The 26062-nt window shown below is 34.9% G+C and overlaps 1 protein-coding gene and 1 long non-coding RNA gene across 6 annotated transcripts in view; one reads left to right on the top strand and one right to left on the bottom strand.

Annotated features, from left to right (window-relative positions):
* The window catches only part of LOC127882166 (uncharacterized), a 96394-nt gene that overhangs the window by 54356 nt on the left and 15976 nt on the right, over positions 1-26062 (bottom strand). Inside the window, exon 1 of one of the 5 annotated variants that reach the window (XM_052430647.1) lies at positions 17626-17890. The exons of 1 other annotated variant lie outside the window; for it this stretch is intronic. Coding sequence is in view for 2 of the 4 variants with exons in the window: in XM_052430641.1 (XP_052286601.1) it covers positions 14358-14410 (53 nt within the window). In the remaining 2 variants the exon portion in view is untranslated. Of the gene's footprint in view, positions 1-5068; positions 5303-6401; positions 6453-14357; positions 14638-17625; positions 17891-26062 lie in introns of those variants that run through there. 3 more of the 5 variants (XM_052430641.1, XM_052430643.1, XM_052430644.1) reach the window with 3 other exon arrangements.
* Positions 3056-24263, top strand: LOC127882175 (uncharacterized). The gene is made up of 3 exons (XR_008050432.1): positions 3056-3162; positions 23409-23556; positions 23987-24263. It is a non-coding gene; the product is annotated as an uncharacterized LOC127882175 (long non-coding RNA).

The following is a 26062-nucleotide window of genomic DNA, read 5'->3' as shown; positions in this document are numbered from 1 at the left end:
ATATCCCATCATAATCCATCGGCCAGTATCCTCACAAAGTACATACACCATCTATCTACAGTTATCCCAGAAATCCTAGGCAACATCAGAAGCTATTCCTAATTACCCCACAAAGAAGCATGCTTAAAACCCTGATAAGCCCACAGGCTTCCTGCAACCAATTAATCATATTTTAAATACTTTAAATGTTTCACCTATGCAGTGATTGTGAACACATGTTGAAGCAATTCTGGCTGGCCCATCAGTTCCCCTTGGTAGTTTATGGATAATCAACTGAGCATTAAATGGAGAACTCATGGGTGTAATCATTGCCCTCATTTAAGTTGAAATTTCCTTCTGTTCCATGTGCATGCTAACATCTAAAAAGGCCAGGAAAACATTAAATACAGACAATTATTTATATATTATGTAAAGACATATCATGTTGCTTTTTTAGTATGATTTTAAGTGTTATCCAAACAAAACCTTAATTAAAGTCATCAATTATTAATTTGAATGATTTAGGTCGTTCCGTTTCTATAAAATAAGCTGCAAGTATTCAATAACTTCTTTTTGTGACCACTACATTGATTACAATGACTGTTTAGTCATATATAAAAATAGTGATCCAAATAACATTTTTACAGTTTTGCAACTACATGTTAACAGGTAGACACATGCAATCCTTCTACGCACAATTCTGAAATCTATTACCAGAATGTTTTCTCCATCACACAGACACCTCTTACAACTTCTCACTACAAACAATGGGTTATTGGCACCATGTCAATTCAAATAGTATATCCTGAAGAAACAGAACTTCTGAGTTGCACCTCCACATGTTCCTGTCTTTAATAACAACCACTTATTGCTGCACAAATTTGGAATAATTTTGTGTTCGTAACCAATTTGAGCACTTACTGTGGAGGGAGTAAGAAATTTGGTTTTCAAACGAAAAGGTTCACTTTATTATATAAAGTATATATATTAAAGTTCCATAAAAAGCAAAAGGAATGTTGTAGGCATATGTTGTAAAGCTTTCAACCTGTGGATTTTTAGAATTTACTAGACACATAATACTTAGTAGCATGCTAAATATTAGTGGTAAAACTGTAACTACAGTCTTGATAGTTTTGGAGGATGGGATAGTCTGCAACAATAATAACTTTAATTGATCTTAAATGTCTTCAATATGGATTTAAAGTACCATTTTCTTAGAGACAAAATAGCACACTTATGTGTAATACTGCATCTACATGACTTAGGCCTATAAGAAAAAAATAACAACATTTTAATAGGACTTCAAAGAGAAAGACTTTAAATAGGTCACAGGTCACACACAAAAATTGTTAAAACATCTCGTTCCATAAATTCCACATAAATAAGAAAAAAATTCTTCAACTTATAGTCAGAAAGGGCAATATGGCTTCATTAGATATGCTAATTGCACTTCTGGCGTTGAAGGGAGCATTAATTCTAAAAATTGGACATAACATTTACTAAACTACAGAAGGAGCTGATGACAGATAATTATAATGCACTATTTTCAACAGTCTAATATTCCCTGTATAAAGGCAACCACTGCCCAACTCCTCACATAATACCCACTGGTTGGCACACACAACCACTGCCCAACTCCTCACATAATACCCACTGGTTGGCATACACAAGGCAACCACTGCCCAACTCCTCACACAATACCCACTGGTTGGCATACACAACCACTGCCCAACTCCTCACATAATACCCACTGGTTGGCATACACTAGGCAACCACTGCCCAACTCCTCACATAATACCCACTGGTTGGCATACACTAGGCAACCACTGCCCAACTCCTCACATAATACCCACTGGTTGGCATACACTAGGCAACCACTGCCCAACTCCTCACATAATACCCACTGGTTGGCATACACTAGGCAACCACTGCCCAACTCCTCACATAATACCCACTGGTTGGCATACACTAGGCAACCACTGCCCAACTCCTCACATAATACCCACTGGTTGGCATACACTAGGCAACCACTGCCCAACTCCTCACATAATACCCACTGGTTGGCATACACTAGGCTGATGACTGATTATTATAGAAGTCAAAGTTCTCATCTTTTCCAGCTACTTACATTACAGAACAGTTGGACAAATCTTCAGTTCTAATCTTTTATCAGCTCCTGTCAGAAATGATTACTTCAAATGAGAAGTTAAAAGCTTACCTTACCATCAACATGAATCGTTTTCCAAGGACAACACAATATTTCAGCTAGAACTCAGGGGAGTCGGGCCTGATATGTCGCCTCGAATCCATAACTCAATTACAAAATGAACAACACAATTTAACCTACCATTTTTACTGATAAGTACTCAACAATGTGTTAGCTAACAATTGGTATTTGATGCTGAAAAATTCTTGCTATATGTAAGCATAAGTAACTAAACATTTGTTAAAGCAATAAAAGCATTTAAGTCTGACCCAAATGGATTACATTATTCCTTTGTGTTGTATTCCAGACAGTTTTTGACCTTTACCCTTTCCCACTCAGAAGCAAAGTGAAAATGTGCAAACAGCATAAAACCAGAACAGCCTGCAGGTAACTTGCAGTCTGTTCAGGTGTTATGCTGTTTGCTGCTCATCAGTATCCAAGGGTTGGAAATAAATCCTTTAAAATTTGAATGTAGTAAGAAAGGTCTTAATGTAACTTTCTAAGGGACTACAAATGTGTCCAAATACCTATCTAAGTGGCTTAACTCCAGGTGTGACCTTGACCCTGTTGATTTGAGGCGTGTTCTTGCACAGAACACATTATAATTATATGATTATTATATGTGCCAATTTATCTCTACCCACTATCATGCACAATATAATTTTTGGTGTAAAACAAACATCTTCAAGTTTTCACTGTCACAATAATCAATAAAAGGACATGCACAAACCTCAGGTGTCCCTATTAACTTGACCTTTAAGAAGGTCACTTGGTTGTTGCCTGCCACAAGTGGTTCTGATAAGATGATTTTTTGTACCAAATTTAAATACCCTATCATGCACAATAGAGATATGAGCCAGAAACAAAATATGGACAGATCAAACAACCAACTACCTAATAAGCACACAATGACAAAAAGAATCATAATTTTAGCTGGCAAAAAATGTCAAAGGAACTTTGAAATGACAAATATTAAGGTATGTGGTCTTCATTCATAACTTTCCACCTTTGAATTGATAGATTGTTAATGGATTAAAACAGAACTCGTCTTCTTTGCTTAATCGTTTTACTTCTTTAGAATAAAACAAAATATTTTCTTAAACAGTATGGCATAAGTTCAACAATTAACTACCTGCAATTATAAGGATCATATTGGAATACATTAATCCGCTCAGGTTGTCTTAACAATTCCATACCATCACCAAACAAGGATAAATCATCTTGCATATAATAGAAAATTGTCCTGTCCTGAATTGGCCGGTACATAACCTTGCATTTATTAGCAAGATATATTACTCAGAAATTTGATGACAGTGTTTATTCACACAATCCAATATATCATGAAACATTCATGTTGTGTACAGGTTAACCCTTTGCATGCTGGGAAATTTGTCGTCTGCTAAAATGTCGTCTGCTGAATTTATAAAATTCGCATTTTCTTCGATGTTTTTCAAAGAATACTATCAGAATAGCAAACAGTTTGGATCCTGATGAGACGCCACGTTCTGTGGCGTCTCATCTGGATCCAAACTGTTTGCAAAGGCCTTAAAAATTCGGTTCCCGCATTGTAAGGGTTATAGTTGATGATGACAACCTGTTATCCTATGGATATGCAGCAAACATAAGTATGTGTAAAATATAAACATAAATAAGTATAAAATACAATTAACTTTAACTTCAACAAACTCTGCATTACATATTTTCGGTCAAGAATCTGCTTAATAAACAATAAATAGAAATGCTAACTCAGTATGATGCAGCCCATGGTTTTGTTCGTCTAAATACTCTTATCCTTTTAGGACCAAAAATTGCTAAGAAAATTTGAATTAAGAAGTAAAATTGTTATTTACCAGGTACAAATGTCCTCTTAAAACATGACACAGACAATTTATGTATAAATATCAATCACCCCACAAACTAGACAACGATTGATTCAATACAAATGACAACAAATTATTTCATACTTGGTGAACTCTTGATTATTATGGTCTACTAAGGCATAAAATGGTTTGAATAGTTGATTTTACATGCTGCTCTTCACAGAGAGATTAAAGTTTATTGTTACCTTAAACTAGATGCTTAACAGTATTTTTTGTTCAATTATTTGTATGGATTATATAAGCACTAGAAGGTGATACAGTACTTTATACAATATAACACACCCATGAGTCTTTTGGCATTCAATTGTGACATTGACCGTGCTGTAGCACAACTACACCATGCCTTCTAAATATTGCCAACATGTGCTTTACATTTGAGCCAAGTTTAATCAATATCAATGGAAATACAAGTTCAAGCACTCAATCATCAAGTTTGACCTTGACCCTGGGTTGATGTTACTGTCTTCTGACTTCTGCATACAGTCTTAATGAGCATCCATTAGAGTGGACATGTTAGAGAAGAAAAGGGAGGTTCAAAATCTAATCTTCAACTGTGACCATGACTGGTGTGAAAGCTACTTTCCTTTGAACAACTACTAATTGACCTTAACATTGGGCATAGTTTGACACACATCCTTAACACTTTCCCCAATTAGAAGCTAAGTGAAAATGGCTATGTGCAACCAGTATAAAACGAGAACAGCCTGCGAGTAACTGTTAGTCTCTTCAGGTTTTATGCTGTTTGCCGCTCATCTTCTTAGGGTTGGAAATGAAGCCTTTAAAACTTGAATAAAGTAAGAAAGGTATTTAATTAAATGTAACTTTCTAAGGGACTGCACATGCTTCGAAATACTTATCTAAGTGGTAAAGGGTTAAGAGGCCATAGGAAATATGGAGTAGACATGAAAATGTTACTGTCAGACAGACATATGAAAGACATTCCCTATCCTGTATCTCCTCCAAACTTTATGAAAGTTGATATAAATGTTGCTGGACAACTTACTTGTAGGTTCATGCAGGACACACAATGAAACACATGTAATATCCTTTCTCTAAAACAACACACTCCAAAACAGAAACTTGTACATGTAGCGTATTTATTTTTTTTCAATTCTACATAATTATGTATCCAATTTTCAAACCAACTTGACCAAGGTTCACATTCAGGCATTTAAGATAACTGATGCAAATGTTAAATCCGAATACAAATTAAACACAATTATAATACCACTAAGAGCGAAGTAACATGAAATATAAATAATTTATCAGCAACAAAGCGCAATCCAGTGACCAGGATGTATACACATGACTTTAACACTTGAGCCACACATTGTTCTCAAGACTTCCATCCATCACTCAGTAACATCTCAATAACCTCTGAACTAGTCCTACTTGAGTTCTCAAAGCAGACTGTACAACAACACCCATATGTTACACATCAAGAAGCTGGGAGAATGAAAGTACAATGTAAATGATACTTTTTACAGATATATACAAGAGGCCTAAACTTGAACTAGACATAGAACATATCAATGAGCGGCTTCAGGCAAAAAGGGTCTTATGCCTCATGTGACCAGCAGTCTCTCCAGACGGCACAGGCTGATCATAAGCTGGTGCTATGCTGGCTGCATATGGCATCGGTGCCGTTTACACCTCATGCAGCTCATACATGTTTATTATATTTTTAATCAACATTTATTTATGCATATTATTTTATTTTATCATATAAGTGTTAAAATATAAACCATCATAATTATACTGTTATAAACACTACATTCAAATGTATTTATAAAATATTTAGTACAAGAAGAACCATAATGGCCAAGCCACTTAAGGTTTACATCACATTGTTAATAGATAGTTAGGGTTATTGAAACTGCCAGGTGTAAGAATGTAAATACAAGTCATCAACAGGCATTAGTCACAATCAATGTACATATTACTGTCATAAATAATTATTCAGGATAATATATGTAGTTGTATATCAAGGATAAAAGTGGGCCATCAACTAAATTGATAAGCCCATATTTTATATAACAATCATTTTAGTAAACATGTTCAAACATCAAAAACAAGTAGACTTGTTTGAATCTCTCTGAAAATCTGGCAAATGACATATGGAACTATGCTATTTAAGACATTGTTCAATCACTATGGCAAAAGTGGAAAAGAAAATTTTACACCATGGGCCACCATGCTAAATTTTATTTTTTTTGTAAATTAAGCCAGTGACAGTTATTTTTTTATATTAGATCTTTGCAACTTCCTTCTTCCTCCTTCCATGACATAAATTAAACCTAACATAAAATTAATACATGTAAATAAGGAGATATTACCTTTTTCTTTGTTTCATTATTTATTTAAGTCTGATATCAGATTTTCCTTATTCACATGAATTCCAGGACTCCATCCACCAAGTATCTGGTACTAATTCCACAAAAATAAGAACTTCAAACTTGGGAGGCAATGCCAGTAACTGCCATGATAAGAACTGCAAACATTATAAGTCCACTCAAAATATGGAAGTAATCACATCAAAACACCGCATAAGACCAAAGTTCACATTATGCACTTCAAAGGAACTGCTAGATACACAAATATAAAATAATAGGCAATACATTATTCATAAATAATGAGCTCATTTAACCATGTCATCAGACTGGTTATCTAGTCCACTACTATATAGTACTGGACAATAAACACAGTACAGGGAACTCTGTTACAGTGCAGAGGACATATGACTTATATATGTTTTACTCTACATCCATCAATATATGAAAACATTCCTCCAAATGAATACGTGTAAGCTTTGTTAATACATGAAACAGTAATTTACATAAAACTGTCTGAAGTAATTATCTGGACTTATTTTTTTATTAATTATATAGTAGGGGACTATAAAGGCACCATCCAAAACAAATATGGTTTAACATAATTCACTTTCCCCCAAAATTGAGTTGATGCCTTTGATTTGTTAAATTAGCTTTGTTAATTTCCTTAGCTAAATTAGCAACAAAAACCCATGGCCAGTCAGGTTCAAAATCACCTAGTAAAATGCTGTGAATATTAAAAATTAAATTTTAAACAAACAAAACAATTTAGTTTTAAATATAACATCTTTTGTGTTCTGGATTTTTACGATGATAATAAGTGATTATTAGCATATTACCTGTAGCATTAAAACAAGAAAAGTAACTTATGAAAACTTATAAGTGTAACCAAGTTCCTTCAAATTATTGTTGCTTACTGTTGCATAGTATTTGTCAGCAAATTGGATATAGACTATTTTGAAAACATTGACAGTTACATTTTTCAGAGCTAAGATGTCTATCACCCTAATTACTTTGTTCAAATCTTAACACTAGGATCACATGGATAAAATGTATCAGTTTACAAGTGCAAAGGTTTTTGTGGATCTAGACCACTTCAGTTGACAGAAAGAATGTGTATTTGAGACCTCATTTGTATCAAATATCTCTATGTGAATACAATAGTGTGAAGTATGAATAAAAATGTTTACAAATTAAATTGAATAGGTGATGTTTCATTATCTTATCATTGAAATCAACATGACAAATAACACTACAAATAATTCAACAATTCACCAATAAATCAAACCATTCTGGTACCAGCAAGTATGTGTACCTTACAGTTCTCCTGCCTTGTATAGGGTGCCTGTTAGTCCAAATTTTTGACGCTCTTAAATATTAAGCTACTTTTTATATGGGTAATATTTGGAGCGTACAAAGGGTGAAAGACCAATTATGTGGTGGGAATTTTTTGTTCTTTGTCTATATTGTTGCGCAAGCCCCGATATAAGACACTTAATAACAACGGATTGCAATAATATTTACATACCTGTGTAGATAATTCATTTCTCGATAATGTTCCGTAAAAATTATGTAATGACACTTTGAATTTTGCACGCCTGAGCAATTTAAATCCAACCACTATTCAATTTTTCAATATCTCTCGATACGCTCGCTGTGTAGATATAAATCGATAACACGACCTCGATGTAAAGCATCTGGTTTAAAGTGGAAGAATAAACAGCGTAAAATACAGTTTGCGTTCGTCTGTTGTGGTGCAGCGCGTTACATAGTAAACCGATGTTATACTTTTCTGGATTAATTTAGCATTGTTTTTTTTTCTAAATTGACAATTAAAAAGTTCTGAAATAAATTACATCTTTTATTTTTATACTGTACATAAATAATATTGATACAGATCGTACAGTATACCGTCCTTTGTAACGTAGAATGTAAGTACATAAAACAACACAGACAGAGGTGCGAAAAAGACATGCATAAACACTTCCTGAAACTTAGAACAGTGAATAGAAACTGCACCATATCTGTTTTGAACATATGCTTATTAAATCGACAAAGTTTAGCATACTAGATCTAGTTACGTAAAAGTCGGTGTTAAAAGCTCATGTTAAATAAAATTACGCGTACACGTTACACCGTAATGCCTTCTTCTGATTGGTTCATATTTAAATCAGTTTCATGACATGGCTACAGGTCAGTGATTGTTTTGCGATTTAAGCAGAAGTTTAACTGAAGAATTTATGCCTTTCTAACTTCGAATCGACGATATTTGATGTAAAAATGAACTTCTGAATTAAAACTTAATGAGTTGGTAATGTTATTTTGCAATTTTACGCAAATTGATGAAAATTTAAACTTTCTGGTTTCCACCACAAACAAGGTCCTTCAACGATGAGACTTTCCAAAGAATTTATCCCATATAAAAAGTATCTCTAAATTCTTTGCGCATCTTATAAATGAGACTAGGGTGCCTGTATGATGGGAAAGTGTTCACTGAACTGAAGGTTGTATTGGCTACGTTAGCGTTACCGATTGCTGAAATCGCCATAAGTGATTACAATTCCTAGCTGGCGATTAAAAATAAGATTTTCATGAAATTGGCGATTGAAAAAAAAAAGACCCTATGCTTTACAAATGCACACTCTAAATGCCTGTTTTCAGGCCGTATAAATCACCAGAAACATCGCTAAGATTACACAGATAACACCCATACCGGAAAGGCCCCAGGGGATAATGACGACCGCCTAGGTCGATAATCCACATGGCTAATGTCTTAATTGGTCACGCTTTACACTGCGATCAGACTTTTTGAACATTTGGGTTACTTGGCGATTTACGTGATGACTGAATCACTGAAGCGTGCCGTGTAATGACCTATGCTATAGATGTTACGACTCAACGTAATCGAATCGACCAGTACGGAATTGTCATTTAATCAGATGGGCAGAGTTATGGCATTGACATAGCCACTATTAACTAATTTCCCAAGACACAACGATTTTGATTGGCTAAAAAAGTAGATAAGAGTAACTTCCCTTTACGGTCGCTATGCGGCTTGAAAGACCGATTTAGAAAGTGAGTTGCAGATTCCGGGACAAATGGATGCTGCGAGCGAAAATGGAAAGTCGAAGCAACAGAAATTAACACAATTCTTTAGAAAAGAAAGCAGACAGAATAATGTAAACTCAGGAAATGACCGAATGTTAGGTTCGCGATCGGAGGACGTCTAAAATAGTGCAGACGTGAATGCAGAATCGGAAACGTCTACCTGTCAAGTCTAACGGTTTCGTCGTGAGTCTCACGGTTTTTGACATGCAATGTCACGGTCTCATGCTGACTAAGTAATTTCTCATGCATTTCTTCAAAAACAAAAACAAAAGTAATGTTTGGATTTAATAAAATGTCGTATAATTACTACAGAGACGGGCGGGCTGTTTTAGTGGTTTTAAACCTAAATACCACATGTACCGAGAACTGTTTAACGGTGTTAACGTATCATTATCACTACGCCACCTGTGTCTATGTAAACAAAAAAATCGGCTGCAAAATGTCAGCAAGTGGCTCTCCAGCAAAGAAAAAATTTCAAGCAAAAAAAGGGCTAATTTCAGAAACAAATAGTCTTAATTTTGCTCAGGAAATAGCCCCAAAACGCACCACAGCCAATCTAGGATCCAAAAATTTTTACAGGGGGGGGGGGGGGGGGGGGGGAATTTAATGGCCAGAATTCAGCAACTAAGAAAAAGAGAAGCATCTCTTATTTCATGAAAAAATGTAAAAAACTTCAAAAAGCATTTATCAGGAACATTATTTTCATTTCTTGTATTCTGACTTACTGGAGGATAACGACTTTTTGTCCAAAGAAAACATTTCATTCTGAAATGCCCTGGCAGGTACAAGATGCCTTTGGTTTACAATAATGCATCATGAAAACTGTTGAGTAAATAATACTGTCGTACAATATGCCACAACAAAAATTTCATTTATCAGGAACATTATTTTCATTTCTTGTATTTTGACTTACTGGAGGGTAACGACTTTTTGTCCAAAGAAAACATTTCATTCTGAAATGCCCCGGTAGGTACAAGATGTCTTTGGTTTACAATAATGCATCATGAAAACTGTTGAGTAAATAATACTGTCGTACAATATGCCACAACAAAAATTTATAAAAGAAAAAGTCTCTTGTTACAGAAATCCTTAGTTAATGAACCAACTTTGTCTGGTCTCTAAAAGTTGTAAACTGCCATCTTTTTATTGATCAATATCGAATAAGCCATAAAATGCTCATAAAGAAAGGGTTTTTTTTTTTTTTCCATAACAATAATCAACATGACTTTGTTGGACCAGGAAAGAGAAGCAATAAAATGCTCTGGGAAATTGTTCACCATTTATTGCTACAACAGAGAATGTCAGCTGATGTTGGCATATATTACTTCTTGGTTACTAATCTAGTTGGGTTCAAAAGGTGAGATCACATTGCTCTTTACATAAACATAATAGGATAAAAATTATTGCAATTACAGCAGAGTAAATGACTTTTTAATTAAGAATAAAAGAAAGTTACAGTAAAGTTTTCTTAATACACCAAATAGTAGTAAAAATATTATTCATATAATTGCAGTCATACAAATAGCCTGTGTACACTATTCAATGATACATTGCATATTTGTTTATCAATTCTTACTATTCTTATAAAGTATATGATAAACAAACATTAATTCTAAGCTCAATGGGAAACTTTGAGGCTATCACATGGGAAGAACTAATACTTGATGTAATTTGGAAAGATCTTGAGAAATCCTTCCTGAAAAGGAATTGAAACCATGACTGCCTCATTGCAAGGAAATGTGAACAATTATTAAACAATTTACACATAAAAAAAATAAAGAAACCAAAGATATTGATCATGTCATTGTGTAATATTTCCATCAGTCTGAGATCTTGTCTTATTACTCAGACACATTCTATGCCTAGGTCACAAACAGAATGTGCGCTATTCAGTTTTAATGAATTGTAAAGCATTTCTTATTCCTAATGTATATATTTCTTTGTCTGGTCATAACCTCAAGAAAGTGCCAGATAGGTAGTTAATGCAGGGGATGGCAGCACTGTTTCAGTCAAAATCTTACAATATTTTCAATGATAATTGATCCAACAGGAACCGTCTGATCCATAAAATGCCATCCTGCAACAGTTGCAGGTCAACATGTTGTTCAACTCCCTGACTCTGAAAAACATGACGCAGTCAACATTCACAATACTTCATTACACTTAGACCAGCAGCATTTTATGACCAAATAAGTTGACGTCCAATTATGTCAAATTTGGGTAAAGAAGACGCAGTCTGGACACAGTTCCTAATTTGAAACTAGGGCTATATTCAACAGTTAGTTCTCTCAATGTGTAGTAAGGCATAGATCACAAGGAAAGAAAACTGGATTTATCCAGAAATGGATTTTGAGAAAGGTTGTTATCCGACAGTTACCACCTCCCAGAGCTGTATATCTATCCTCTAACAGCAAAGATCATGCAATATTGATTGTAAAGATTTCCAGGGACATATACCAAATGGCTATCAGAACGCGCCCTAGTGTCCACATCAATGATCTATTATAGACACTTTCTGCCACTATCCAGAGAAAACCCTATATACAAACATCTCTCCAAGGAACTCATGATTCATTATATCATCTTTGTAACACCCCCGGAAAATACAATTATTATGTGTCAATGAAAGAAACTAGTAACTTTCAATGCATTCATGTATCAATATAGCCCATTTTGAATTGGACATCAGAAATTGTTTTCAGACATATTCCAACTCGACCAAGGCCAAAATGTGGCCTGACTTCCAATGAAATGTGTTCTCATAACGTATGATGATTATTCTTTGCATTTATAAAACATGATTGTGAAGAATATCAATTCATAACTTCATCCATCTTTGTATATGTTTTCCTTGTCACAGATGCAATTTTTTTGGCTAATCAAATTAAGCAACAAGTTGATTACATGGAGGTAAGCAATTGTCAATAAAAGCACTAAAGATACAACAGAAATGAGTCACACATGCCCCAGTTTGTGTCTTTTTATTGCACAGAGCTAAAGGCCCAGTCTCACTATGATGCCGGTGGATTCCCATTGCGTAATCCGGGATCTACCGGGATGAACTGGGGTTCTACCGGGATATACCGGAGCTCCACCAGGGACGACCAGGATGAACCAGGGACAACCGGGGCTCCACCAGTAAAGTATTAAAATAATTGATACCTCCGGCATGAACCGGGAGTCACGGGGACAGCACCAGGAACAACCGGGATGGCACAGTAGCTCCAGTCGGGCCCATACCGGCAGAGTCCCGGTATAGCTACAACACATCGGTAAATCGTCGCTCTGCCGGGACGCCACCGGCATTCATCAGGGCTCCGCCGTGGCATTACCGGCAACGACCGGGGTTTAACGGGGGCGTTGCCGTAGCTTTTCTGGCGTCTGATTCCGGCATAGCCCCGGTGAGTGCTGGCGGAGTTACGGTATACCGGGGCTCTGCTGGGACGTTGCCGGCTTTCACAAGGGCTCAATTGGGGCATTACCAGCGACAACCGGGGCTCTGCCGGGGCTTCACCGTGATAAACCGTAGCTAGTCCGGGGTTGACCGGCTTCAACCGGGATGGCAACGGAAAAAAGTGTGACCACGTCTAAAAAATCCTACGAATCATCCAGGTTCTAGCTAGTCGACCGGTGTTAGCAAACCAGGTTGGACCGGGGCTCTATCAGCAATATTGAGACTTGGGCTTTATAGAACTTATGCATTGAAGTGGGAAAACGGGTTTTAATGCACAGGCTAATCAGGGACGACACATCAGCTAACTGGATTTTCGCTAGGTGGAGGTGAAACAAACAAGAGCTGTCACCATAGGATGACTTATGCCCCCTATAAACGCTTGATAGAAGTAATGAACTTTTTTCGAAACCTAAACGCAGATTTCGAAACCTAAACACGGACCCTAAGTTCAAGGTCACAGGGGTCAAATTTTTTGTGCATATGGAAAGGCCTTGTCCATATACACATGCATACCAAATATGAAGGTTATATCTCAAGGGACATAGAAGTAATGAGCATTTTTCGAAACCTAAACGCAGATTTCGAAACCTTAACGCGGACCCTAAGTTCAATGTCAAGGTCACAGGGGTCAAAATTTGTGTGCGTATGGAAAGGCCTTGTCCATATACACATGCATACCAAATATGAAGGTTATATCTCAAGGGACATAGAAGTTATGAGCATTTTTTGAAACCTAAACACAGATTTCGAAACCTAAACGCGGACCCTAAGTTCAACGTCAAGGTCACAGGGGTCAAAATTTGTGTGCGAATGGGAAGGCCTTGTCCATATACACATGCATACCAAATATGAAGGTTACATCTCAAGGGACATAGAAGTTATGAGCATTTTTCGAAACCTAAACGCAAAGTGTGACGGAAAGACGGACAGACGGACGGACAGTCCGATCACTATATGCCCTCCAACCGGGGGCATAAAAATACAAAAAAGCGCAGTTTTTTCCTTGATAAGCCTGTGCAGACTACACACGCTATAAAGACTACAACTCTTGCATTACGCCTGTTTTCCCAAAGTGAAACTCCTATTGTATTCCATTTGATTTCATGACTTATTAAATATTAGTCTTATGCAAAAATGACCGCACCAAAAATATACCCGATCAGTTCTAGGATCAAATGTGAAAAATCTTGTGTATTAGACAAAACAAATTTTTTTTTTTTTTGCAGCATACAATATATTACATGTAGTAAGCTCCTAGACATGTCAAAACCTTTCAACAATAGGAAATCATTACCCATGTATACATGTTCTACTGCCCAAACCAAGAACTCAGACATACATAATAATTCACCCTCTCAAAATAAGGAAGGATGTACTTGAAACATTTAAAATGTACTTACCTAAAATTATTACAGAATGGAAACAGCAATGCCCCCATTTTCATAAAATCCATATATGCTGAAGAAGTAGTGGTAAATGTTTCGCTTAACACTAATATTACAACATAATCAGCCTGCTATCACAAGCAGCATAATCCAACACTTAATCTGAACATTCTTTTTCTCCACATTCCACAATACATATTTTAGACTTAAATCTGCTTCCAATAAAAGAACCACTAACTGATTATCAACATACACAATTTACTAATTATCAACATTCACTTTCCAATATTGTTCCCAATCCTTCACTGAATCAGTTCCAGTGCTGCTTGCAAACTGTAATTAATTTCCCTGAATGACATGACTGCTTGTGCTAGTTACATTTTTTTAACAGTAAATCTTCTACTTCTGTAAGACATGAAATCATCTGAAGTCACATTGGTATGTTTCCGTCCAACAATCAATCGCAAAAAAACATATAGCAACGGAAAATATCTATAGAAGGAAATTGTATTTACATTAGCCAGAAAGCACAACTTTATCAGTGATGTATATATTCATGTATAATATGACAGCTAAACCATTTGCCCTCGAGGATATGGATATAGAAATATTAGTAAGTACATGTAGGTAGTAAACTTAACACAAGTAAAAAAATACTAAGACATAGATTTTGCAATAAGAGCTGATACTTGTATTGCATGTTGAGCAAGATATATATAAATGTGATGTGAATTCACTATCAAATGTCAATTCAAAAATTGAGTTAATTAAGAATTAACAATGACTTACACATCACTTCGGTACACAAGTTTTTATTTCAAATGGAAAATGAGTTTTCGATTCAGATGAAAAAAATAACACAAACATAATTATAATGCTATAACTTAATGTGACTAGGCTATATTCATTGTAAATGCCATCAGATGGGTGGTGGTGACTAGGCTATAATCCTAAATTGTCACTTAATATTCAAACACACATACTCCAAGCCATTCCTGAGTTGATTCCATTAATTTTACAAAGAGAAATCATCTGCTTTAATTTCCAACTTTCCAGAGTGTCACCAGATATCACAGAGCACATCATTCCAATATGCACCAAGTGCACATCACAATGCATGCTTTCTCACACGATCCTTTCCAAAACCACTGAGTCACGTAGTGGGTCCTTCAATTTAGAAATACAGTCTTTATTTGACATTGATTTTTATGAAAGAGGTTCACACAAGGGCATTGGAAAACTGAGTAGTGTGTCTTCTATTACCAGCCCTCATGGCAAGCAACTTTTCAAATATTGATAATTTCCTTAGAGCTGAAGGATGCTGGGATCTTGTTACAAGTGATTTGTTACCTGCATTTACAACAGTCAAACCACAGCCTGAAAACAGCTATTGATCACCCATAACATAATCCAGTTGTTTTGCACACATCATTCACATGTGATAGTTGTTCATTCTAAGTACAAGACACTTAGCAGAAACATAATCGATCCATTTTTAGACACTGAGATGTTAAAACAAATTGACTATACATCATTATAACTTTATAATTAAAGAAATATTCAACATCGCGTTTTTTTCATGAAAAAAAACACTCAGAGACAACAATACTCAAACTATTATAGTTAACTGTTTACTCCCCATTCTGATGGAATCTAATCCACAATAAGATAAAAACCTGGAATTATATTTGTAGAATATATATATATATATATATATATATATTAGCTATAAACAATCCCCATATTTTTGTTTCCACAAGATCCTATTCCAAGGCATGCCAAATCTGTAATGAAGTGTGAATAAATATAAACATGCTGGAACCAAGTTGGCCATGTGGTCTGACACACCACAGAAACCTCAAGTCTCTATAAACTTTGATCTAGCAATATATTCCTATGTTAACATAACCAGTAGCCAAAATAGCCAATCACTTCTAAATATCTTTTTGGCTATTGAAAGAACAGACATTATTGCCCCCATCACACAGTTTTCGACACTGACATAAAATTATTGTCCTTTAAGTAGTCTAATGTGGATTACAAGACAAAAACCATAATTGAACCCACACTGGTCACAGTCTTCATTCTTTTCTCAACAATAAAGAACACATAATGTTCATTAAACTGTGAAAGTTAAAACAAAATCCACCTAGTAATTAGAGATATTGAAAACACTAAATTTTGGGACTATATGTTCTGTAGTGGAAAACCAACAATTCTGCCCAAACTTGTCCCAGCTAAAATTTCTTCTTAAAATCATAAACACATTAAGGTCATTCACATGTTAAAGTTTGAGTGAGTTTCAAACAGTACTTAAAGAGAAGTTAAAAACTCCAGCTTTGGGACATAATGATGTATGAACAGATGTTTAAGTACATGTACAATGCTTATAACTCCCACTTTAAGAGGTCATAAACCAACTAAAATTTCTGAAAATATTTTAAATAAAGCACTTTTCACCACAACCTTAGCATTCAGTATTTGAACTTTCATGGGTTCAAACCAGATATTTACTTACAATTCTTCGCTATCACTATAATTACTGAAAGAACAAAAACATCACGTTTTATAATTCTCGTGTACATCAAAACCAAATTGCTTAAAATAACATCATTAAAGATTGATTAAGAATAAAATTTGAATACATTCCATGGAGCATTCTGTAATGATATTGCATTTACTATGAGTATTAAAAACCACCATGACATCATTTACAACTTGAGTCTTTTCTTTTTAAAGCAATTCTTAAAACCAAAAAAAGCTTTGTTTTTTGTAAAGATGCTGAAATATTTAATAGGTATTATTGCTTTTGGTTTTACCATTGCAAATATTGAAAAGAAGTCACCAAAGTATGCTATCTACATAACTCTGTTATACTTTTTGTATTATAACTTATACTACTTTTTTATTTCTAAACGGTATGCATTTACCTATCACTGTAATATATTGTTCGTAATTTTGACATATCTTTAAATAGTTGTTATACGTTTGGTTGTTTACACCATTACAGCAGCGCTTCTAACTGACAGAAGAGAGACATAGTATAAGCCTCGAGCTTCCTTCTCAATTCTGTCCAATTGTATTTTCCAGGCTTTATGTTAAGCAATACTGCAATTCTACCTGCCTAGAATATTTTTTCAAATATAATATGTATGTTTGTATTGTATTGTATTGCTTATATGTACTTTCAATGAACTAAATAAATAGTGTTAAAACCAAAGGATGGTCAGCACATGTTTTGGCTATCTGCAATACACAATACTCCAAGATTCAAACTGCTTACCTGTGTATAGTACTCCATCAGAGTTGTTAATCCAAATAAATCAATATAGGTTTTTCTGTAACCAATTGCTGACCAATATGAGTCAATCATTGAACTGAACAATGTCAATCATTACTACGGTAAGTCCCTTGTTATCAGGTAACAGCTATTGAAACGTGCCATGTGTTACTGACTCACTCATAGAGCAATGTTAGCTGATGTGTTTTATCAATATCTAAAATAATATTGGATTTTGAAAATGCAAAATAATCTGCATTCCCCATTGTAGAGCAAAAAATTAACATATTGATCAACAGGCGGCCGATTGCTATCCATGAGGAAAAGGAAATGAAATTGTGGCATCCTCTCAAACAGTACTGGATCTTGGCGGGTGCATGTGCAAGTGCTTCAATAGGAATTTATGGTACTTAAGATTTTTGGCAGAGTCATAAGGACCATTAACTGTTTGAAAGATTGAGTTAAAAGTTTGAAGAGTTTATTGGCACCTACAATAATAATCCTTAGCCTACATTCTGCTGAATGGAATCAAAATTACTTCTAATTACTCAAATTGTGAAGGATATTTCAAGCCAAAGTTAAAGTGAAGTATAGCCTATAATATAGACATTACATGTGAGACATACAAGCTCCAAGATTTCTAAAGTATATTGCACGTCCTTACATATATTTTGATCATTCAAAGTAACTTATCATTAAACAAGAGCCTGCATCATAAGTATGGATCCATTAGCCCATTTGAGTAAGTTGAAGACCTGAGTACATGAAGGTCAATGTCAAGGTCAAAATGAGGTCCGGTGATGTGTTGTGAGTGTTGAATGGAAGTATCCAAGCTTTTAAGCAAACAGTCAATTTGGGTAAAAAAATTTGACCTTGTAAATTGTGAAGTCCAAAGTAAGGTCAATTTCAAGGTCAAAATAGAGTCAGGTGATATGGGTATGTTGAAAGTGTTTAAAGACATATAGAGAATATTATGTGAGTGTCGGATAGAGATCAAGTTTATCATGCAAGGCTGAGAAACAAGAATCTCGAGGCTTGCCGAGTGGTACAAAGTTTCGAGCCGAGCATGATAAACTTGATCTCTATCCGACACTCACATAATATTTTATTTATCCTATTATTTTGTGGTCGTTTATCGTTCAAAAAGAGTAAAAATACTTTAAAATTCAAAGAAACAGTGCTGGTTTCCCAAGTTAACTCCGAAGTGTTTGTTTACTTCAACGTCATCATTTGCTATGACGTCACATTGAAACATATAGCGTTCTTTAGATAGAGATCGGGAAACCATGGTCTAAAAATATCGATCGTATAAAGCTTAAGTTTATGGGATCGTTGTTATACTATCGATTTTCATCTGGTAATAGGATAAAATACATGCAGGTATCACAGCTTTGTAGGAGCATTATTAATGTAATATTATATGTGTCATTTTGGGTGAACCTAGTACAGACAGACGGGACAAATGCCATATGCCACCTGACATCAGTAGATGCTGAAGTTATAAAGAGTGGTTGTTTATTTCAGGTTGTGGTTTGTTCAACTCAATAAAATGTAGTTTGTAAAATTATCCCATACTGAGCCCCAAGACAAGAAACAACAACTTAACAGTCATCACAAACAACATCACAAAAGAAACTGCTCCAGTGCACTTTTTGCGGTTCCACTTGCATATATCCTAAAAAACTATTGTTCTCAGTTATCTGACTGATATGCTGTGATCAGGTTCAATCAACATAATGTCTAGTACATGTGACATGAACTTTGGTTGAAAGACTGGATACCTATAAATCACTAAATAAAAGTGTATTATCAAATGAATTCACAAATAACACGCACCTTCTAATTTTTTTAATTTATCAGTAAACTACATCATTTGACCAGTACACTAATTAAGACGATGGCATTTTAAGATTATCAACATCTGACATTTTTAGAAGAATTTAAGTCATTTTTTCAAAAAAAAATATTGCAGTTTAGATGCACATACTCAATATTTCAACACTGAAACATTTTTTATCTCCACATGACAAACTTCAGATGCACGTCAACTAAATATAATACAAAATATAATGAATTGCAGCCATTTATGGAAATGCTTTAAGGACCATAATTAATTTGATGTGTATAACATGACAGGATTGCAGTATAAATGTGCCTTTAAACCAAAACACTTGTTTATTGCTCTCAAAAAGTTATAAGGCGAAAGATTATACTGCCTGTACAGTATTTTACAAATAACTCAATTATGCCAACCAGTCATTAATTTTGTCTCAAATATTTATTCACATCATTCACTTACTTGCTATGTCTTTTTTTCCAATAAAAATAAAAATTCATTTTGTTAGCTACAGAAAACAACACTGAAAATACAGAGCAGCCAGATTCCTGTATATAAGTACAACATTTAAGCCAATATTCTAAGAATACAAATGTCAAATCTCCCCATCTCCGACTTGATGACAGATGAGACGATGCAGTGGAATCTCACCAAACATGGAGATTTTTGCAAAATGCAGTTGCACTTTGTTTCGTCCTTGATATCTCTGTACATTATGTCTGCCTAGGACTAATGTCTAACAGCTCATTACAACATGTGTGAAATGCATTTCAGCTGCTGCAAAATCTGTTAATCAAATTGATTACAATGATACTGAATATTTTTAGGTTTGTAACATATTCTGAGGTTGTTGGTTTTTTCTTCAGAGATAATAACGATGAAGAGACTGTTTCACAATATACGTTCACCATCCATAAGGAGTTTTTCACTCTATAAGCTTTTCAGTCTATAAGTGGGGCTGATCAATACAAATATATCATATGATATTTGTAATAAATTAGTTATCTGATAGAATCTATAAAAAAATCTTCAAAACATGACAGCTTCAATACAACATGGTTGTTTTTTTCATAATCAATTTCTAAACAAAAGAGAATGGACAACAGTTTGGATCTATAGACAATTTTAGTACCACTTAAAATAAATCACCAATGGAGGTGTTTATGAAAAGATTGCAACAAGTTTCTTGACCTTACAAAACAGTCAAAGTAGAATTATAAAATCATAAAAAACTGGCAAACTTGGACAAGGACTCCTATGATAATGGACAACATGAAAGTATGGATGTTGGACAACATCAGACAATTGCAGTTAGACATGAGAAGGTGGAAGTTGAACAACATGACAGTATGGGAGTTTTAAAACTACTGTATTAGGAAGTTCAACCTTCAAATTATTTGAAGATCTTCACAGATCATTCCTGGTTAGCCAAACACTGAAATATGATTTTAGAGGCCAATAGTTACTAAGCCCAAGACCTTGAAGAAAGGTGGCAGGAAATCAGGGCATAATTAGAATTGTAAACAATATTCCCATAATCATCACAGCCAAGTATACAGCTAGCTCCATATTGTAAACACATTGATAAGATATGCCTTCACTAGGAATCCGTTTAGGCAGATATGAAGATTCTTATTATATACTAGTTCTAAGACAAAATTAATGATTTTTCAAGAGGAAAGCAATGTGCAAGCTTCAATGGGGACCCAGCTTGTTGTTCAAAATAGATAAAATGTTTCTGCTTAAAATTATGAAATTAAAGGAAATCCTATTTAAATTGGTTAAATGTTGTAAACATTGTTTTTTGGCATGGTGATGTTTCATATTGCACATGTAATTTATAAATTTAACAGTTTTGAGATTACATACATGTTAACCTATCCAACTACTAGAGTTGTTCAACTTCAAATGTGTCTTTATGACATTTTTAGGTTGCTGATAGAAGATCCACATAATATCAACATGAAAGAATGGTTCAGCGCCCCAGCTAGGGATGGCTCTTGTGATGCTTTTGCTATTGAATTTATTATATTAAGGCAATGAAAGCTGTAACAGATTCATAAGTGTCATAGTACTCCTAAATGGAAGGAAAGACAAGGTCAAGTCCATGCTAACACATTTTTCAGAATGGTTTGACCCAAAAATGGAAGGGGGGACCCCCTGATATCCTTCTTAACCCTTTCCCCATCAGAAGCAAAGTGAAAATGGCTTTTGCAACCAGCATAAAACCAGAGCAGCCTGCGAGTAATTCAGTAACTCGCAGTCTGTTCAGGTTTTATGCTGTTTGCTGCTCATCAGTTACTAAGGGTTGAAAATGAAGCCTTTGAAACTTGAATTTAGTAAGAAAGCTTTTTAATTAAAAGTAACTTTCTAAGGCAAATGCGTGAAAATATGTATCTAAGTGTTGAAGGGTCAAGATAACTCACCACTCTGAGGTGTTTCCAAGACGTCAGCCTTGGTATTGTGTAACATTTTTAGAAATACCCCAGCATTAAATCATAGAAACCATCTTATTCCATATGACATTGAAACATTTGTTCTTGCTGTACCATAGTACCTATATACAATTATATAATGATTTTTAAGTGATACAAAGATATGACAATTTATTTTGTTCATGAAATGGTATTCTACTACATCAGTATGTGCGTGTACTATCCACTTTTTATGAACAATTGCTGTTGCTTGTTATTCATGTAAGTGTCTTTGTATCTGTAAATGACAGTTTCTCCCAAATAAACTTGACATATAATTTCTATTTTAAAGTCTGTTGGTTAACAAAAGCATAATAAAATAAATGTTATTACCCTGAGGCAGTCCAAGTTTTCATAATTCAATAATAATGTCAATTGTACACACAAAAGAGAATCAAACATTTCATGATTTTTGAGTGCAAAAGGGTCACATCTTGATATTTAAAGGAGAACAGACAAGGTCAGACTTAAAAAGCACATTTTATAAATGAATATAATATAATAACATTGAAATAAAAACACAAAAATAAAAAAAGAAAGTGCTAAAAAACGATGATTTTGATGATCGGTAATTTCCGTAATGCGTGCCGAACTTTCCGCCACCATTTTCCCTGATGACGTAGTCGTGAGACAACTGCGCATGACCCGGAACATCCTTCATTAATTGTAATTTACATCAAGACTGTTAATTAAAACAATTTTCAATCTAGACTGTGTTGATTTCCATTAGATTTGTAATGTGACATTTAGGATTTACCTATTTGTACGATGGTGCAGTGTGTAGCATTTGGCTGCAACGCTCGTCCCGAGAAGGGGACAAAAGGATTCTTCGGCTTTCCAAAGTGTGACAGGGCTGGACAATCGACGTTTGTTTTTAAGTTGTTGACCTTTTTAAATAGCCTTTACTGTGAGGTGTGTTATTATTTACATGCGCCAATGTCCCATCCAATGCAATTGTTTGTTGATGACAGTTGATGGCAGTAGATGAATTATGTAAATATCTTTGTCTTTTTCATCTGCATTTGTCAATTGCTCATATCATCTTGTAATTGGGCTGTCCATGCATTGATTTGTATGTATCCTTACTATATTTCTGTTTGGAGATTGACATTTATTCAGTCCGAGTAAAAATGGCAACGTGTCTTTTCTTACTCTTTTAATGATCACTGTATGCATATATTTACACCTAATTCTTAACTTACAGTCCATCTAACATCACAGGCTTTTGACTTTTCTGCATTGGTTGCGGAAAGTCGTACAACCAAAAATATGTTCTTTGTTTATAGTAAAATTAACATGCTAGTTGAATAATAAACAGTGGCAGTGTCAGTGGCAGTTCTTAACCATAAAAAGTGTGATGGACTTAGTATGTCCATAATGCACTTGCATAAGTTGTGAAAACAATTTTGAGTTCATTTTTGTTACATAAAAAAGTTGACTTAATTTGTGATTTAAAGTAATAATTCTGAATTTAGATTGCATCTGGCAGCCCTGCATTCAGTTTCGAATGCACACAGACAACATGTGGAGACACAGAAATGGGAAAGCGCTACAGAATTTCGTATCCGAAGTATAAGGCGGGCCCCCATGTCGTAAAACCTGTTAAAGAAGCCTGCAATTATGGTAATGGTCCTTCTAAGCACAATAGAAAATTGGCATTCTAGGTGCAATTGCACTTTACCAGTACGCAACACTTAACACCAAACAACGTACCCTAACCCTTAACACCAAACACATAACAACTAAAGCAATACCAAATAATCCATTTTATCCAATATATTTCCTAAGTATCGGGGGGCTACCGCCCCCAAACCCCCGCTTTGTCGATAGTGGTAAACAACTGCATATCGGTAAAGTGCAATCTAGCCACATTCTTATATACATATAATGCCAAAACCTTGTAATTGCAAATGGCCAGCTTGACTGTTATTCAAATGTTGTTGTTTTTTTATAATATATGTGTATTTCCTTAATTGTTCAATGTACATATTTGTAACAATGCATATGATTGGTTTTGAATGAGTACAATATCAATCATTGATAAATATTTCAGATTATGTCACCGAGCTCATGGCTGAATTGCTGCAATTAAAAGAACAATCAAGAGCAGCCAGACTGCGAGACAGGCTTCTTCCGTTCTGTTCTCTCCTCCTCATTTGGCATCTTCTGCGAAGAAAATTTTAAAGACTGAAGCAGTGCAGTTGCACCGCTCTAGGTTCAATTAGTTTCAGAAATTTGAACCAACTTGACATGCCATTTTCCATGCAGCTAGGCCTAAACGGAGAGGCGCAGCACCCTGCCACCCCAAGGTCTCCTCCCTGGACCCAGAACATTCCCTTTTTATAATCTGATCATATTATTATACTGAATATTTTATTTGAAGTTTCAATAAATTCATTAGATGTTCACGGGGAAACTAGTTTTATGAATTATAGAAACAATAGTTTAAATGAAAATACTTTGAATATGAATATGTATATGAGCTGGCGCGCTCTGGAAACACTGGGCTTATTAATGCATGTGCCTAAAGTGTTGTCCCAGATTCGTCTGTGCAGTCCGCACAGGCTTATCAGGAGCAATACTTTAAGCCTATATTGTATTTTTCGTTCATAGTAAGTTTCTTCGTATTGTACATCCAGTTTAGGCAGAAAGTGTCGTCCCTAATTAGCTTGTGCAAACTGCACAGGCTCATCTGGGTCGACACTTTTGCAACATTCATTAGGCCCCTTTCTTCCAGAATAAATGCTATATTTAAAATATAATATGCCACAGGGATAATATGAACATGCGTGCTTAAGTGCCTTTTAACAAATAAGCCCTGTATCAAATCTCTATTTTTAGTAGCAAATAATTAAAAGCCACTACCGTGACTGTAGATTCACCACTCAAAATGTGCAGCTCCATGAGATACACATGCATGCCAAATATATAAAGTGGCTATGTTCCGTATTGAATAATTTTCTCCCTTTTTAAAGCTTATTACTTCCCTTAAATCTGTATTTTTTACCGTAGACCGTAAAGGATGACCTTGACCTTTTACCACAATGTGTTTGTCAGAAACACAATGCCGCCTACTGCGCCGCTTTGATTTATTTAACAAAAATATACGTGGGCAGGTCAGATAACTATGTCCAATAAAAGCTTATTACTTCCCTTCACTTTTTTTTTTGACCCCAGACCTTGAAGGATGATGTTCACCTTGAAATTTTACCACTCAAAATGTGCAGCTCCATGAGATACACATGCATGCCAAATATCAAGGTGCTATCTTCAATATTTAAAAAGTTATGGCCAATGTTAAGGTTTTAGCACAACGGCTACGGCGGATGGCGGAAGGCGGACGACGAGCTGGCTATGACAATAGCTCGGGTTTTCTCCGAAAACAGCCTCGCTAATAAAAAGAGAGCAGAACTGAGGTAATTCTCAGAAGTGAATGGCATCAACCAGTTCAATTTACCATAAATAAAAAATCGTGTGCAGAGACCACATCGGGTTTCAACAAAATGAACATGTCAGGATATGAGCATAAGAAACGAAACAAATAATCTCGATTAATCCGTTTTAAATGACATGACCATTGTAAGCATTATACATTTTAAATTAACATTATTCATATTGACAACGTTATAATTTATTGAAGTGTTAAAAGTTTCTAGTTATAACTAAATTGATCAGATCAATAAGTGTCATTTATAAAACCGTCTTGATTAAATCATAATTCAATAATGAACTTCATTAAATAACGCTGACCTGTATGTATAATACGAAAACTGGTCGTTATTTTTCTAACTTTACAATGACACTCGCTGATAGCGAGTCTTTTGTTATGAATTGGAAGAAAGTTGTCGCACGACTACGTCACTTCCGGTTTGAACAAAAATGTCGACTCGATTGCAAAGTGTGAAAATTTGGCATGATTATTGGCTGAATACTCGCTGAATGCGATGGTTTTAAGCAAACTATGGCGTGGAAATGCTTTAACACATAATAATCTCCCATAAAATTGGAATGTTTCAGCTTTTTTAAACCATGTCTGTTCTCCTTTAACAAATATTCATGACAATAATAATAAATTATTTTAATGCTAACATAGTGTAAAAGTCCTAAGCTCATGCAAAACCTTTGGTAT

Source organism: Dreissena polymorpha, chromosome 5, assembly GCF_020536995.1.
Source record: "Dreissena polymorpha isolate Duluth1 chromosome 5, UMN_Dpol_1.0, whole genome shotgun sequence".
Lineage (NCBI taxonomy): Eukaryota > Metazoa > Mollusca > Bivalvia > Myida > Dreissenidae > Dreissena > Dreissena polymorpha.
Note: the sequence above shows the minus strand (reverse complement) of the source record. Positions and strands in the feature narration are given on the sequence as shown.